Source organism: Dipodomys merriami, unplaced genomic scaffold (assembly GCF_024711535.1).
Source record: "Dipodomys merriami isolate MVZ:Mamm:240054 unplaced genomic scaffold, mDipMer1.0.p SCAF_52, whole genome shotgun sequence".
Taxonomy (NCBI): domain Eukaryota; kingdom Metazoa; phylum Chordata; class Mammalia; order Rodentia; family Heteromyidae; genus Dipodomys; species Dipodomys merriami.
The window spans coordinates 9,469,892-9,487,679 of record NW_027206091.1 but is presented as its reverse complement, the minus strand read 5'-3'; the positions used below and the strand labels follow the sequence as shown (position 1 = coordinate 9,487,679).

At 51.7% G+C, this 17,788-nt stretch overlaps 1 protein-coding gene across 1 annotated transcript in view; it reads left to right on the top strand.

Moving 5' to 3' along the window:
• Positions 1–17,788, top strand: part of LOC138811233 (glutamate receptor ionotropic, kainate 5) — a 58,690-nt gene that overhangs the window by 2,655 nt on the left and 38,247 nt on the right. The window contains exons 2-11 of the mRNA XM_069998924.1: positions 2,174–2,302; positions 2,632–2,796; positions 6,990–7,087; positions 7,211–7,376; positions 9,453–9,631; positions 10,731–10,784; positions 10,880–11,041; positions 14,404–14,556; positions 14,941–15,045; positions 15,131–15,238. Coding sequence (XP_069855025.1) covers positions 2,224–2,302; positions 2,632–2,796; positions 6,990–7,087; positions 7,211–7,376; positions 9,453–9,631; positions 10,731–10,784; positions 10,880–11,041; positions 14,404–14,556; positions 14,941–15,045; positions 15,131–15,238 — 1,269 coding nt within the window. The 5' untranslated portion in view covers positions 2,174–2,223. The remainder of the gene's footprint in view (positions 1–2,173; positions 2,303–2,631; positions 2,797–6,989; positions 7,088–7,210; positions 7,377–9,452; positions 9,632–10,730; positions 10,785–10,879; positions 11,042–14,403; positions 14,557–14,940; positions 15,046–15,130; positions 15,239–17,788) is intronic.

Genomic DNA, 17,788 nt, shown 5'->3' with positions numbered 1-17,788 from the left:
CACTGCTCTCCGACTCCTTGAGTGTTGACACCTCTAGGCTGTGTATTCTAGTCTGTTCTCTCTCACCACCCCCACTCCCCCACCACTTACCATTTTGAAGCCATCTATCTTTCTGTGCGTGCCTTCCTAGACCTTCATGTGTGCATTTGCGGCTCCCCAGCCTGGCCCTGCACTGTGTCTGTGCCCTTCTGCTCCCGCCAGGGTCTGCCACCTGTGGGTCTCTGACCTTCTGCCTCCTTGGCTGTCTTTCTGTTCCTTAGTCCTTAATTCCCTGCTTTGCCCTCGAAATCCCTTGTGTGTCAGGATGATCCACCTCCTGCCCACCCTCTCAAAGTCCCATCTTCTCTCCCTTCCCCTAGCTTTCCCAGCCATCCTTGCTCTTTTGAGGGAGGGGAGTGGGGGGTGGTCCTGGGGCTTGAACTCAGGGCCTGGACTTTGTCCCTAAGCATTTTTGCTCAAGGCTAGCACTCTGCTGCTTGACCCACCGCTCCATTTCGTTTGGGGGTAGTTCATTGGAGATAAGAGTCTTACAGACTTTCCTTCCCCAGGCTAGCTTTCAACCATGATCCGCAGATCTCACCCTCCGGAGTAGCTAGGATGACAGGTGTGAGCCACCAACGCTCAGGCCTCATTGCTCTTTCACCCTAGCTGAACAAGCTTCAGCCTTAGATCTCAATCACAGTTTCTAGGCACCCACCTGTCCAGCATGCCTTCCTTCCCCCAGAGACCCAGAGAGATAGGGATGACTTGCTCAAGGTCATGTAAGGCTGAGGCAGAGCAGAGACTGAGGGGGCCTCCTGGCTTCATGGACATGGGAGCTGACTGGAGGCTGTTGACTTGTGCCTGTCTTTTCCTAGCTATTCTCATTCTGGTATCTCACCAGCTCAGCTCTGGGTACTTCCACAAGAATTGGGTAGGGTGTAGGGAGATGCCAGATTCCCTGTCCAGCACTGTGAGCTCTGGAGCCTTCCTTTCGCAAAGAAGGTTTCTTTGGGGGCATGGCCCTTGACTGGGGTAGCTGAATGTGCATCTTACCAGGTTCCTTCGACCTCATTGTTGATCTGCAGAAAGTTGGGGTACCCAGAACTATGTCTGACTCCCCTGAGGGGCGGAGGGTTGTAGAGAGCAGAGATGCACCATCTCCCCCAGAACAGGGTGGGGTACACACTTCTGGCAGGCAGCTTCCTCCCAGCCTCACTCATGTTCTCCTGGGCTGCCTCCTGAACCAGTCTCCATTCTGCATTCTTTCTGTGCCTCACCTGTACCTTTGTGTCCTCCGATCAGTCCATCCTGCTCTTTTCTTCTCTTGCTCTCTTTCCTCTATTTGCACATCTCCTTATCTTCATGTCTCTCCCCTCTTCCTCTTTCCTATTCCTGTCCCTACTTCCCTACGACTCTTCTGCTTCTCTTCATTTCTTCCAGCATCTTTCTGTTCATTTGTCTGGCTGGCTGGTTCTCTTTTCTCCCCTTTCTCTGAGTCTGTAATTCCCCCTCCCAACTCAAAACCTCTCTTCTACTTTATTTCTTTTTATTTTTAATTTCCCCTTTAAAGTTCCTTGCTACTTTAAGTCTTTTTCCTTCTCCCTCTCTTCTGAAGTTTTCTAACTCCCAGATCTTCTCCACCCCCCACCCCATCCCCAGACCCCGGATGTCCAGGCCTCTCTCCCCATGGGATTATGGGAATGAGGGACGTCAGGAAGGTAGCAAGTGAGGCTTGGGATGGGGTTGCCTAGCAACCGCTGCATCCTCTCCAGCCGGTTTCTGTTGCCTAGTAACAGCTGCCTGCCCAGAGACAGGGGCGGGACTGGGTGTGGGGAAGGGGGGGCAATTCCTGGTTTCCTGTTGGGGTGGGGAATGATTTCTCTGGAATCCTTCCTACCTGAGATCTCTAGCGTGCCTCCCTTTGCCAGCCTGGTTTTGATAACATCTTCCTCTAGCAGTGCCCATCCTGTCAGTCATGAACCCTGTGAGCTCCCGCGCTCTGTGGCACACTCTGACCCGAGCTTCCGGCCTGACAAGGCCATCAGAACTGCAAGCTGAGTGTCAGAACAGGGCCCTGTTCTCCTTACCAATGATGTCTTGGGGCCTGTCCCCTAGCCCTCCTAAAGGACTCTGTCCTTCCACATTAGCGACCTTTCCTTGGATTTTTATTTTGGGGGGGGTCTCCCTGCAGGTGGCGTGTGGGGGCCGCGGCAGCTGCGTCCCCATGAGGAGGGGAGGAAGATGCCGGCTGAGCTGCTGCTGCTGCTGATTGTCGCCTTCGCTAGCCCCAGCTGCCAGGTGCTCTCATCACTGCGCATGGGTGAGGCCCTATGGCACCCCCCCCAGAGCCCCTCCTGCTGGGCCCTGGGGCTCCTCTGTGGGAACCTCGGAATGCCAGTTCCCTAGAACCCAGGATTCTTGGGAGCCTTGGAAGGGGTGGGGGTCCCATCTTTCTTCAGCAACAAGGAGTCCCAGCCTCTATCATCTTCTTCCCCTGGACCCAGGTGTTCAGCCTCAGATCAAGGAGACTAGACCCTTAATTCCTCCACCTACCTTCACTCCAGAGCCCAGGAGTCCGGGACCTCGCCCCCATGCCCTCCTTCCTCAGGACCCAGGAGTTTGGTCTCCACAACTCCTGTTTTCCTTCAGCTGCAATCCTGGATGACCAGACAGTGTGTGGCCGAGGCGAGCGTCTAGCCCTGGCCCTGGCCCGGGAGCAGATCAATGGGATCATCGAGGTCCCAGCCAAGGCCCGAGTGGAAGTAGACATCTTTGAGCTGCAGCGGGACAGCCAGTACGAGACCACGGACACCAGTGAGCGGGGCCGCGGGGGCGTGGGGCGAGACAGGGCAGGCCGGGGGCCCTCAGTCCATCCCTCTGCCTCAGCTTTGTCTTCTTCTGGCTCCATCTGCTTCTTTCCTTCATGTGTATCTCTATCTTCTCCTTCCCAGAGGAGTCTGCTTTGGGTATAGAGACCCACACGGGGAAGCCGGGGGCTCAGGGGTGGGTCAGTGAAGGTGTTTTGGAGTCTAGATTGCAGCTGAACTTGGACAAGTGAGCAGGATGTGGAAAGAGTACCATTGTTCCCAGCATGCCTTATGGATCCAGGTCTGCTTCGTGATAGGCGTACAGAAATGTTTGTTGAAGGCTGGGAATGTGGCTGGGTGGTAGAGTGCTTGTTTAGTATGCCTGAGGCCCTGGGTTTGATTCTTTGGTACCACACAAAAAACATTTTTTAAAAATTTCATTAGAAACGTCTGTTGAATACTGATGGACCAAATAAATGCTCATACATGCCGTTTAAACAGATGTGAATGTAGGCCTTTGTGAGCTGCTGCCTTAAAATACGTTTTCAGACTCGGGGGGTATACCCCTGTGGTACAGCACCTGCTTAGTATGTGTGGAGTTGCAGGGTTTCATCCCTAGTACCACAAATAAACATGTTTTTAGGCAGCTTTCTTCCCCACAGGCCTTGTCAGAAGCTTTATTGATTCCTGTATATTTCATATTACCAAGAAGGAAAATGGGCTAAAATGTTTCCTAGACTTTTTTTTCTTTTCCTTTTTCTTTTGCCTGGTACATCATAGAACACAGTCTGAGGGATGCTATGATAGAAGGGGAGAGCCAGGTGCTAGTGGTTCCCATCTGTATTCCTAGCTACTCAAGAAGCTGAGAGCTGAGGATTGTGGTTTGAAGCCAGACCTGGCAGAAAATTCTATAAGACTCTTATCTCCAATTAACCACCAGAAAATCTGAAGTGGCTCTGTGGCTCAAAGTGGTAGAGCACTAGCCTTAAGTGATAAAGCTCAGGGACAGTGCCCAGGCCTTGAGTTCAAGCCCCATAACTGACTAAATAAATAAAGACAGAGGGTGAGGAGGCATTGCAGGCATGTGCCTGGAGTTTAGAGCTGGGGATGGAGGGATGGTATTTAGGGCCAAGGGACAGGATTTGGGCTTGAGGTCATCTTGACTTGCTGGATTCAAGGTGTGTTTCATAGGACCACCAGCCACTCCCGGGTTACAGTGTGACAGGGCTGTGGAAGGCAAGGCTGGGAAAATTCATAGCTCAGCTCCTAGAGGCCAGAAGGCCCAGCAGTGCCAGGATAAAAGATGCTACCTTTGGTTAAAGCCATGGGGAGCCATCTATGAGTTCAGACCGGAAGCTGAGCTTCTGAAAAGTAAACCCGGAGGCCGAATTTGGGTGGTAAGTGAAGAAGATGCTCTGTGCCTGAGTTGGGGGGTCCTAAAGTAAAGAAGAGGGAAGAGAAGTTGGGGAGGAGGAGATAGATGTGAGAAACTTTGAGGACAAAGAAGAGACAAAGATTGGAAACTAATGGCTATCAGGAGAGAACCCAAAAGCAAGGTTCATTCTAGACATCTGGTCTGTGAAAATGGTAGATAGAACATTCACCACCATGGAAGGCACAGAAGGAACAATTTGTAGCAAGATGAGGTATTCAGTTTTGATATTTTAGTTAGATATGACAGAAACCTAGATCAGGCTAGTTTAAAGTTAAAGAGAGGGAAAGCAATGCCAGGCATTAGTGGCTCATGCTTGTACTCTTGGCTACTCAAGAAGCTGAGATCTAAGGATTGTGGTTCAAAGCAAGCCTGGGCACAAAAAGTCCATGAGACTTTAACCTCAAATTTAAAACAAAACAAAACAGAAAACAAACAAACTAACAAAACAGCTGCCAAGTACTGGTGTAATCCTAGCTACTCAAGTGCTGAGATCTGAGGATTACAGTTTGCACCCAGCCCAAGCAGGAAAGTCTGAGGCTCTTTTTTTTTTTTTTTTTTTTTTTGTCAGTTGTGGGCCTGAACTCTGGGCCTGGGCGCTGTCCCTCAGCTCTTCAGCTCAAGGCTAGCGCTCTACCACTTGAGCCACAGCACCACTTCTGGATTTTTCTGCTTATGTGGTGCTGAGGAATCGAACCCAGGACCTCATGCATGCAAGGCAAGCACTCTACCACTGAGTCACCTTCCCAGCCCATGAGGCTTTTTAATTAACCAGCAGAAAACCAGAAGTGGTACTGTGGCTCAAAGTGGTAGAGCACTAGCCCCCAGATTTTTTGGGGGGGATAATTGAGGCTGTAGTTCAGTGGTACAGTGCTTGCCTCATTTTATGGGACTCTGGAGAGACAGAGGGACACCTAATCATGTCCCTAAAATACTGACTTGGATGCCTTTGAGGCACACCTAAGGTCACCAGTTGGAACAAATGCAAAACGACATGGCTTGTTAACTCTGAATGTCAGATAAATGAACAAATAGAAAGGCCTCTCATTTCAGGCAGGGCTGGATCTAGGGACTCAAATGGTATCCCAGGGTTGTTAATGAGAATGGCTGGACCTAGGTGTGCAAATGATATTCCAGAAATCTCTCTGTCTATATCTCCGGGTCTTGCTTTGTGTTGGCTTCATTTGGCAGGAATGTCCTTTCCAGCTGGTAGCAAGTTGATCCCCAACAGCTCAAAGCTCACATTTCACTAGTTTAGCAAAACCAGAATTAATTGTAGGGGAAAAAAAAAAAACCTTGGGCAAGTCTCTCTGATCTCCTTTGAGGCCATCTTCATCGCTGAACTATCATTGTGGGCAGAGGATGTGGTTCTGGCACTGGCCAGGCCCGAGTCAGGTGCCATTTCGTCTTGGAAAGCATGTACATTGAGAGGAAGGGAACTTCTCCCAGGAAAAGTTAGAATTCTGCCATGAGAGTAGGAAGAAGGTACATTACAAACAGTAGTGGTCCACCTCTGAGTCTTTTTTTTTTTTGTCCGAGACCAGGACTCCAACTTACTCATTTTTGGCACTCAATCATCTGAGCCAGGCCTCCAACCCCACCTCTGAGTCTTGAGACACACTTGTTGAAGGTGAAAGAAGCAGGGGAAAGAGCTGTAATAGAAGAGTAATTGGAGAGAAGAGGGGCCCAGGGGACCTTTGCTGTTGATGTAGGGGAAGAGGAGTTGGTGGACCATAGTGTTAGCATGGATGAAAAGTTGGAAGGCAGAAGAACCAGGCCCTGGATTTGTAATCTTTTATGTTCTTTTCTGTTTGTGTGTGTCAGTTGTGGGGCTTGAACTCAGTGCTTGGGCCCTGTCCTTGAGCCTTTTTGTGTGCCAAGCTAGCACTCTACCACTTGAGCCACAGCACCATTTCCAATTTTTGAGTGGTTAATTGGAGATAAGAGTCTCACTGGGACATTTCTGCCCAGGCTAGCTTTGAACTGTGATCCTAACATCTCAGCCTGCTGAGTAGCTAGGATGATAGGCGTGGACCACCAGTGCCTGGCCCGATGGAACTTAGGTGTCTCTTTCTCTCCCTGTTTTCTCTTGGGCTGACCTGTCCCTCTGTGGCTGTGTCCCGTCTTGCTTTCTTGTCCCTCCTTGTTTTTTGGTTGTTTTTTTTTTGGGTCCAGTCATGGAGCCTGAACTCTGGGCCTGGGCGCTGTCCCTCAGCTCTTCAGCTCAAGGCAAGCGCTCTACCACTTGAGCCACAGTGCCACTTCCGGCTTTTTTCTTTTTGCTTATGTGGAATCGAACCCAGTGCCTCAAGCATGCAAGGCAAGCACTCTACCACTGAGCCACCTTCCCAGCCTCCTCCTTGTTTTTCTTTTTTTTCTTTTCTTTTCTTTTGTTGCCAGTCTTGGTGCTTGAACTCAGGGCACTGTCCCTGAGCTTCTTTTGCTTAAAGCTAACATCTACCACTTGAGCCACAGTGCGCCTTCCAGCTTTTTCTCTTTTATGTGGTACTGACGAATCAAACCCAGAGCTTCATGCATGCTAGTCAAGCACTCTATCACTAAGCCACACTCCCAGCCCCATCCCTCCTCATTTTGTACACAACATTGAGCAGGGCCAGGGACCAGACTGGTGGGTCCAGGCTGGAAGAGACATTCCATGGGCTGCTCTACATGTCCTGATTCTTTTCCAATCAGGGTAGGCTGCTGGCGGGTATGACAAGAAAGTCAGAGGGTCCTTGACTCTGTCATATCTCTCCTACCCTTCACAGTGTGTCAGATCCTGCCAAAGGGGGTTGTATCTGTTCTGGGGCCCTCCTCCAGCCCAGCATCTGCCTCCACCGTGAGCCATATCTGTGGGGAGAAGGAGGTAAGGCAGACACATGGGGATGGGGTGCCATACGGAGAAGAAGCAGTCCCGGGCGGGGGGGCGGGGGGGAGGAGAGCTAAGAGCAACTGGAAACAGAAGCACTTTCTCTGTCTCTTTGTCCAGATTCCCCATATCAAGGTGGGTCCTGAGGAGACACCCCGCCTTCAGTACCTTCGCTTTGCATCTGTCAGCCTATACCCCAGTAACGAGGATGTCAGCCTGGCAGTTTCCCGAATCCTCAAGTCCTTCAACTATCCCTCGGCCAGTCTGATCTGCGCCAAGGCTGAATGTGAGGAGAACTGAGTGCTGTGTTCCCCACTGTTCCCCAAATGTCCCTGCCTCGGAACTCTGGTGTCCCACCTCATCACTGTCCAGTGCTCGCTCACTCCCACCATCCCTTTCCTATTCAAACAGACCCAGGGGGTCCACAGATGGTGACTAAGCAGCTGTTCTGCTCAGCCCTCCCGTAGGCCCTTCAGTGGGCATGGAGCAGAGTTAGATGTGTTTCCTTCCTGAGCTGGGTCAAGGGGAGAATGCTGGTCCTTGAGATGTTGGGACACAGAGTGGTACACACGCTGTAAGAGGTATGCAAGGGCTTCTGGGACATTTAAGCTGGATGGTGTTCTGTTGAGGTAGAGGAGAGACTCATGGATGCTCCTGTGTCTTTGGTGTGGACGCCGGGAAGCAGGGGAGGAGGAGCAGAGCGGTGGAAGGTTTCCAAGCAGAGCAGGGTGAGGGCACATGGTTATACTTGTGCTGTGGGAAGAGAATCGATCAGATCAGAGAGGATCAAGAGGGAGATGACGTAGGTTGGGCACAGGTGTTTGGCCAGGCTTGGCTGGAAAGGAGAATGGACCGGGGTGGAGGTGGGGTGGGGCGGGGCATCAGGCTTGTGTGGACAGTGAGAAAACAATCCTTCCAAAGGGATGCGTGTGGGATGTGACATGTCTTGCAGATGTTCAGGTGAAATGGCTGTGAGTCTGGTGGGCTGATGGTGCGGAGCCTAAGAGAGGGGCCTGGCTCAGGAACCTGTAGAAGGTTTTCTGAGTGCCTGCTGCATTCTTCCTGTGTTGGTGGTGGTAGGGGGGAGGGAGCAGCCAGTGAGGCAGGCACAGTGGTTGTCCTCATCAAGCCTCTGCTGAAGTGACGGGATGGAGGCAGCATGCACTGTGAAGTGAGCACTTTATCTGGCAGACAGTGATGAGACCATCCTGGGCGCTGCCCCTGAGCTGCTTTTGCTCAAGGCTAGCACTCTACCACTTGAGCCACAAAGCCACTTCTGGCTTTTTCTGGCCTCATGGATACTAGGCAAGCACTCTACCACTAAGCCACATTCCCGGCCCCTGGGACCATCTTAAGTGGAACGGTGCACAGGGGTCTCATGGAGAAGAGGACATCGGAGTGAAGGTCAAGAGGGTCCTGATGGAAGAGGGTTCCAGGTAGAGGAAAAAGCCAGGCCAGAAGTGTCACTGCTGAGCAGTGCCAAGGTCCATCTGGCCAGAGTGAATAGGTGCAAGAATGATGGAGGGCGGAAGTGACGTCAGAGGACTTGGTGCCTGTCACTCTGGCTGCTGTGTGGAGAATGGTTTCTTGCCATTTCAAGAGGCAAGAGATGTTAGTGGCTTGAGCCAGGGCAGCGACAGTGGTGTGGTATGATAGATGTTGATGTGTTTGGAAGGTAGAAGCTGGGTGGGTTGAGAGAGAAAGAGAAGAAGCCTGGGCTGCCATCAAAGAGTTCTGGCTGTGGTTGCTGCTCACTCAACTAGTAGCAGAGGAGGTGTCCTGGGTTAATCAGGAAAGCAAGAGTATAAACCCAGTGCTGGTGGCTCATGCCTGTCATCCTAGCTACTCAGGAGGCTGAGATCTGAGGATCACGGTTTGAAGCCAGCCTGGGCAGAGAAATCGTCGAGATTCTCCAGTTAACCAAAACTGGAGGCATGGCTCAAGCAGTAGAGCATCAGCCATGAGTAGAAAAAAGCCTAGCACAAGAAGCACAAGGTTGGTAGAGCACTCGCCTTGAGCTGAAGAGCTGAGGGACAGCGCCCAGGCCCAGAGTTCAAGCCCCATGACCAAAAAAGAAGAAGCACAAGGTTGAAGCCCCAGTATTTGAACTAAAAAACAAAAAAAGAGCAGACATGCTAAATACAACATCAGACATCCCACTGATCAGGCAGGGGTGGGTGGAGAGGTTCCAGGATTGGGTTTACAAGACCCATGTCTCAAGAGCTCCAGCAGCATCTGGGACTGCCACCTCCTCATCGTAGCATACCTGCAGATCCCCTGCCCAGCAAAGAAGATGGTATGTCACCTTGTGCCCGGGCATTCAGAAGGAAGGGCTCTAACCTGAGGCTTCACCTTCCTGTAGGCCTACTGCGATTGGAGGAACTGGTGCGTGGTTTCCTGATCTCCAAGGAAACACTGTCAGTGAGAATGCTGGACGACAGCCGAGACCCCACACCACTGCTCAAGGAGATCCGAGATGACAAAGTGTCCACCATCATCATCGATGCCAACGCATCCATCTCCCACCTTGTCCTCCGAAAGGTGGGTCCCTTCTCCCATCCATCTCTAAAGAGCCAAGATGCAGAAAGCTGAGCTGCTATGAGCAAGTTATCTAATGTCCAAGAACCTCAGAGAGAGCAGTGGAGACCTTCTTTTTATATGTAGCAAATAATAATAAGGTTTTTCTTGTTGTTGTTGTTTAATGTGCCAGTCCTGGGCTTCGAACTTGGGGCCTGGGCACTGTCCCTGAGATTTTTGTGCTCAAGGCTGGTGTTCTACCACTTAAGGCAAAACTCCACTTCCAGCTTTATGTAGTTAATTGGAGATAAGAGTCCCATGGACCTTCCTTCTCTGGGCTGGCTTTGAACCATGATCCTCAGATCTCAGCCTTTGGAGTAGCTAGGATTACAGGTGTGAGCCACCAGATCCTAGCTTAATTTTTTTTTTTTTAGTTTTTATTTTCAGTTAAAATCACATGTCACTAGGGATCAAAGCCCGCAGGAAGAAGGGTAAAGAGGCTCTGAGAATGTAGATTGGCTTAGGGAAGAGCCTTCCAGATCACAGGACAGACTGGCCCTGAGACCCCTGGTCCCTCTGATGAATCTGTGTGCCTGTGGTCTCTTTCCTTGTCTAGCCTGTCCTTCCCACAGCCCAGATCCTGTCCCTTAGAAAACTCATGCTGAGCCTTGTGGGAGGTCGGGATTGTGAGGGGGTGCGCCAGGTAGAGAGGGATCTTCTAGCCTAGTTTTCCTTGAGGGTTGTTAAGAAAGGGGTCTCAAAGCATGTACCTTACTATTTGAATTGGCTCTTTCATGGCGGAGTGCTTTTCTCTGACCCTCCTTACCAGCCCAGTGGCTTTGGGGAGGAGTTGGAGCTAATCTGTCCTGTCTCCAGAAGGAAGTCTGTCATCAGGAGCAGCAGGCATTTGAGGGGCCCACATTCTTCCCTCCAACCCCATCTCTGCTTCCCATAGAGTACTAGTCAGTACGCTAGGACCTAAGGGAGAAAAGTCTCCCTCCCTCTGCCCTCTCTCATCTCCATGTCTCACCATGCCTGCCTCTAAATCTCTCTGCTTTTCTTTGAGTGCCCCTCATCCCTGCCTCTCTCACCCCGCCTCTCGGCCTCTTCTGTTTCTCTCCAGGCCTCGGAGCTGGGCATGACCTCAGCATTTTACAAGTATATCCTCACCACCATGGTGAGTACTCCCTTCAGCCCCCAGCTCCTGTTCACCATGGCTGTGCCACCTGGAGCCTGGCCCTACTCTTCATGGTCTCCTCTTCTCTGTTCCAGGACTTCCCCATCCTGCATCTGGATGGTATCGTGGAGGACTCTTCCAACATCCTGGGCTTCTCCATGTTTAACACTTCCCACCCCTTCTACCCTGAGTTTGTGCGCAGCCTCAACATGTCCTGGAGGGAGAACTGTGAAGCCAGCACCTACCCGGGCCCCGCGGTGAGCACACACACACACACACACACACACACACACACACACACACACACACACACACACACACACACACACACACACACACACACACACACTTCAGTCACACCCAAGATACCCGCCATACACAGACACTTAAAAAGTTCCCTTTCAAGCTGAATGCCAGTGATTCACACCTGTCCTCCTAGCTACTCAGAAGGCTGAGATGTGAGGATCACAGTTTGAAGCCAGCCCAGGCAGAAAAACTCCATGAGACTCTTATCTCCAATGAACCACTCAAAAGCTAGAAGTGACGCTATGGCTCAAGTGGCAAAGCACTAGCCTTGACCACAAAGAGGCTCAGTGCTCAGGCCCTGAATTCAAGTCCCACACTGACAAAAAAAAAATCCCCTTTCAGACTTCACTCATTGTGCTCAGAACCTTCCAGTGCTCCAGAGGTATCATTGTATGGCCCCCTGATGAGTCTTACCCATAGCTTCTCTCTGCCTCCCACACCATTCCAGCTACACCCGCTTCCAGAAGGTTCCTCAAGGCCCCAAGCACAGGCATACCTCCCAGCCTGTGCACATGCTCTCTCATCTGCTTCCCATAGAACGAGCCACTGCCTCTCAGCTCAGGTGTTTACTCAGATGTCTGCTTGGGTGTCATACCTTCCTTAGTCCCCCTATTTTAAAAAGGGGGAACTGCCCACTTTTTAGCCCCCTTCTTTGTCTTTTTTTTTTTTAAGTGGTGGTTGTGGGGCTTGAATTTGGGGCCTAGGCATTGTCCCTTCTGCTCAAGGCTAGTGCTCTACCACTTTGAGCCACAGCACCACTTCCTGTGTTTGAGTGGTTTATTGGAAATAAGAGCCTCACAGGGACTTTCTTGCCCAGGCTGGCATCAAACCATGATCCTCAGATCTCAGCCTCTTGAGTAGCTCGGATTACAGGCATGAGCCATGGGCACCTGGCCCTTGTCTTTTTTTTTCTCTGAAGCACTTCTATTTAATCACCTATGGCTTTACTGTATCACCCTGTAGGCTGTGAGTCCTGTGAGGGCAGGTATCACTGTCCATTTTATTCAACACTGGATCCCTGGTGCCTAAAACAACCTGGATCTCAGTAGGTGTCCAGTAATAGAGGTTGCAAACAGGCAAAAAATGCATACTTATGAGTGTTCATTCACAGACACCTCCTTGTTTATAAGATACTGAACTAGGGGGCTGGGAAGGTAGTTCAGTGGTAGAATGCTTGCCTCACATGCCTGAGGCCCTGGGTTCAATTTCTCTGCACCACAGAAAAAAAAAAAACAAAAAAAAACAAAAAGCCGGAAGTGGCGCTATGGTTCAAGTGGTAGGGTGCTAGCCTTGAGCTGAAGAGCTCAGGGACTATGCCCAGGCCCAGAGTTCAGGCCCCATAACTGACAAAAAAAAAAAAAAACAGATACTGAAATAGTGCTGCATGCACAAACATGACTATAGATGCCAAATTGTACAACCAGACTCATGCACGTAAGGACACCACACAGACAGACGAATGCTGATGTATACCCTGCTTACACCCAACAGCCCAGCCTTAGTCCTTCAACCTGGCCTAGCTCAAACACACTCACACATGCATAAAACCTACTATCCATCACTGCCCCACAGTAAGTATACGGAGAACACTCACTGAGCTGGGTACCATACTGAGCAAGGCTGTGTTCTGTGGTGTTTTTTGTGCCAGTCCTGGGGCTTGAACTCAGGATCTGGGCTGTCCCTGAGCTTTTTTTTTTTTGGGGGGGTCTGGTTGTGGGGCCTGAACTCTGGGCCTGGGCATTGTCCCTCAGCTCTTCAGCTCAAGGCTAGCGCTCTACCACTTGAGCCACAGCGCCACTTCCGGCTTTTTTTTCTTTTTGCTTATGTGGTGCTGAGGAATCGAACCCAGGGCCTCAGGCATGCAAGGCAAGCGCTCTACCACTGAGCCACTTTCCCAGCCCTGTCCCTGAGCTTTTGTTCAAAGATAGCACTCTACCATTTTGAGCCACAGTGCCACTTCCAGCTTTTTCTGAGTAGTTTATTGCAGATAAGAGTCCCTTGGGCCGGGTGCCCATGGCTCACACCTGTAATCCTACCTATTCAAGAGGTTGAGATCTGAGGATTGCAGTTCAAAGCCAGCCCTGGCAGGAAAGTCCATGAGACTTATCTCCAATAAACCACCAGAAAACTGGAAGTGGTGCTGTGGCTCAAGTGGTAGGACACTCACCTTGAGCTGAAGAGCTCAGGGACGGAGCCCAGGCTGAGTTCAAGCCCCATGACAGATGTAAAAAAAAAAAAAGAATCTCATGGACTTTCCTGGCTAGACTGGCTTTGAACTGTGATCCTCAGATCTCAGCCTCTTGAATAGCTAGGATTACAGGAGTGAGCCATCAGTGCCCAGCTTATCTCCATTGTATAAGGGAGGAAACTGATGCTCAAGTTAGGGATGTGGCCATGTAGTCAAGAAGTAGTAGAGTGCTTGCCTAGCATGCATGAGGCCCTGGGTTCAATTCCTCAGCACCACATACACAGAAAAAGCTTGAAGTGGCGCTGTAGCTCAAGTGGTAGAGCGCTAGCCTTGAGCTCAGAGAGGCTCAGGGACGGAGGAAGAGGAAGAAGAAGGAGAAGGAGGAGGAAGAAGAAGGAGAAGGAGGAGGAGGAGGAAGGAGGAGGAGGAGGAGGAGGAGGAGGAGGAGGAGGAAGGAGGAGGAGGAGGAGGAGGAGGAAGAAGAAGAAGGAAGAAGAAGAAGGAAGAAGGAGGAGGAGGAGGAGGAGGAGGAGGAGAAGGAGAAGGAGAAGGAGAAGAAATAATATGCAGCTCAGAGCCACCTGCTTCCCAGGAATACCTGGCCCACAAGGGAGACACAGTTGGCCAATCAGACAAACTCTCAGACATTCCTTTCCCCAAATAGATTATGGTTGTGAATAGACTGGATAGTATCTACCCTTTCCCCACTGTTGTCTTCCTTCTTTCCTTCTTTTGTGCTGGTCCTGGGGCTTGAATTCCGGGCCTAGGCACCATCCTTGAGCAACAAAGCTAGTGTTCTACCACTTGAGCCACAGCTCCATTTCCTTTTTGTTCTTGTTGCTGTTGTTAATTGAAGATAAGAGTCTCCTGGACTTTCTTGTCCAGGCTGGCTTTGAACCAAGATCCTCAGATCTCAGCCTCCTGAGTAGCTAGGATGACAGACTTGAGCCACCAGTTTCTGGCCCCACTGTTGTCTTTTGTCCCTTCCTCCTTCATGACCCACTGTTTTCCTTCTCCTGCGAGGATGCTTGAGGGCTGGTGGGTAGCACTGTAAGAAGCCTGCAGGGCTCCCTGCAGCCGGGCTGCCTCTCTCCCATCCCTCCTCACTTCTGTCCCTGCCCCTAGCTCTCGGCTGCCCTGATGTTTGACGCCGTGCACGTGGTAGTGAGCGCTGTCCGCGAGCTGAATCGCAGCCAGGAGATCGGTGTCAAGCCGCTGGCCTGTACTTCAGCCAACATTTGGCCCCACGGGACCAGCCTCATGAACTACCTGCGCATGGTGAGCCAGGAGCAGGGGAGAGAGGAGGAGAAGCGAGGGGGAGGCGGGACAGCAGCCACCTTGGAAGGGACACTCACTGTGTCCACCCTGTGGCCCTCTGCCTTCTCCCCCACCTCCATTCCCATCTCTGTACCTCTCCCCTTCCCCCCCCCCCACATCTGTCCACTCCTGCTGTCCTGTCCGTGCTGGGATGTGCTGTCTCCACTGATTGCCCTGTGTGTGTTTTCTTCTCTTCTCTTCTCTGTGTTCCCTCCTGGTCCCTTCTCTTCCATTCCTTCTCCTGTCTGTATGTCTTTCTCTATGGATGTCTTGTGTCTGCCGGGCCTTTTGGCCCATCTCTGGGCCCTGCCTCCCCTCCCTCTGCCCCACCTCCCGCCCTGCTAGGTAGAGTATGATGGGCTGACTGGACGGGTCGAATTCAACAGCAAAGGGCAGAGGACCAACTACACTCTACGGATCCTGGAGAAATCCCGGCAGGGCCACCGTGAGGTGAGCAGGCCGGGACAAGGCCAGAGGCCTGATGGGAAGCAGAGGGGTGGGGCCTGTACTGATGATACCCTCTCTGCACTCCCAGATAGGGGTATGGTACTCTAACCGGACCCTAGCCATGAATGCCACCACCCTGGACATCAACCTGTCACAGACGCTGGCCAACAAGACATTGGTAGTCACAACCATCCTGGTGAGTGACACAAGGGTGGGGGGGGAGGGGCAGTGGCTATCAACCGAGGGCCCCAAATGCTGGGACTTCCCTGAGCAGTACCCTGGCCCATGCTAGCTCCCCTAAGGTGGAGAACCGCCCTGACTAGCACAGGTCACACTACAGATGAGCAGGGGGGCATGACCCAGGCACCCAACCACCTCTGACTGACTAAGCCATCAGCACCCAAACCACTGCTGCAACAGGAGAAGGCACAGGCTACCCTGGGAAACTGGCTCTTCCCTCTGGGCACCTTGTACAATCGTTGACTCATGATAGACTAGAATGGTCATTTTTGTCCCTAGTGTGTTGACAAACACCCACTCGTTTGGTATCTGTCTTGGAGATGTGGAAACAGGATCAGAGAGATGAAGCCACTAGGCCAGGGTCACACGGAAAGCACAAGCTGGAGTCTTGAGGACTGGGCTCTGAAGCTCCATTCCTCTCCCTATCTGAGCAACAAGCCAAGGACAGTGGCAAAGCAGAAGTGGAGGGACCTTGATTTGTCAACAACTTCATCAAGCATCCCTTCTGCACCAAGCAGCATGCCAGGCCCTTTCCAGGAGTCTCTGTTGTTTGGTTGGTCATGGGGCTTGAACTCAGGGCCTGGGTACTGTCTCTGAGCTCTTTCACTCAAGGCTAGTGCTCTAAAGCACTTTGAGCTGCAGCTCCACTTCTGGTTTTATGGAGGTGATAAGTCTCCCAGACTTTCCTGCTCCGGCTGACTTTGAACTGTGATCCTCAGATCTCAGCCCCCTGAGTAGCTAGGATTACAGATGTGAACCAGCAGCGACTTATTTTTCTCCTTTGGATGGTAAGAAAACTCACAGCATGTCTCTGGGATAGAGTGTCAGGCTCAGAGCCTGGCCCTTCCTCTGCTGCCCCCTGCTGTCCCCTGCCAGGCAGGGGGTGACAAACAAATTCACACCGGGCCTAGAGAGCAAGGACTTCCCTGAGCAGCTGGCCTAGTGCCTTGACCTGCCAGGTGCCCTTGCTTACACAGCAGCTAAGTCCCTGGCCCTTAGCTTCTCTCTCTTTTTTTTTGTTGGTTGTGGGGCTTGAACTCTGGCTGGGCGCTGTCCCTCAGCCCTTCAGCTCAGGGTGAGCACTCTACCTCTTGAGCCACTGCGCCACTTCCGGTTTTCTGAGTGGTTTATTGGAGATAAGAGTCTCATGACCTTGTCTGCCCGGGCTGGCTTTGAACTGCAATCCTCAGATCTCAGCCTCCTGAGTAGCTATCATGACAGGCATGAGCCACCGGTGCGTCTCTTGTCATAGGAACCATGGAGCTGGGTCAGCTTAGAGCTGTGAGACACTGAGGTTCAGAGACCATTTCCAGTGGGTTCCACGGGGTGTCAGAAATTCCTGTAGACAGCCAGTGATAAGAGTCACTCCCTTGATCCCCAGGGAACCCCTGATGTAAAGTGGACTCTGAGTCCCTCTGGAGGAGGGCCAATGAGCCTGCAGTAGAGGAGACAGATGGCCTGCACACAGGAAGCCAGACACTTCCTATCAGCCTTACCCAGGGGCCCTGGGGGCTGTCTGGGAGCCCTCAGCACCTCTGCAGGGGATGTGTGTGGCCTGTCCCTGGGGAAAGAGGAGACAGGCCCTTTTTTGGGGGGGAGGGGGCAGCCAGGACAGTGGTCAGGGGGAGGACATCAGGAGAGTATCTTTCTTACACTCCTCCTCTCTGAGGACCTGGAGCCAATATTATTCTCTCCCGGGCGCTGGTTCTTCTCTTGATGGGCTGCTTTGCTCATTCATTCTGAGAATAATGCCGAAGCTGCTGCGTGCCTGGCCTTGTACAAATTCTGGAGTGTCAGACATGAGTCATAGCCTGATGGAAGGGGGAACCCACCAGGACACAATCATTCCAACCCAGAGTAATGAGGGAGGGTTCCAGAAAAATTAGAGCTACCAATGAAGCTGCAGAAGACCTCCTGGGGCAGGCAAGCATCAGACAGACTTTAGGAGTTCCACAGGAGTTGTGGGGTACAGGGAACATCTGGCTTAGCAGGCACTTGGATGGGGAGGCAGCAGCCTTAGTGTGCATAGCCCTTTGCTCACCAACATTTTCATTCATTCATTCACTCATTCATTCATCCGTTCATTTGTTTATGTCTGCGTCACTTAGGGTGGGACTCACCGCCTCACACATGCTAGATAAATGTTCCTTGTACTTGATCCAGCATTTTCTGATGTAGGTTCTGACATGGGTCTCTGGCCAGGCACTTGTTACTGAGATGTGAGTCCAACTGGGCTGGCTGGACACAATGTGTGTCATACCCAGAGCCACTCCTGACATCTTGCAAGCCTGGGGGAATCTGATGTTAGGGGAGGGCTATGGAGATGCTCCCAGGAGCTGAGGGAAAAGTCTCCGAGGCCTACATGCCCTGGAGAGAGAGGGCTGAGCCAGAAAGGCAAGGTCTGACCCTGGCATCAAAAAGTTCCTCAGCCCACAACGAGGGTCTCTTGGGAGAGGAGAGAAGGCCCGGATGAAGGAGCAAGGGAATTCTGATGTGGATGCAAGCC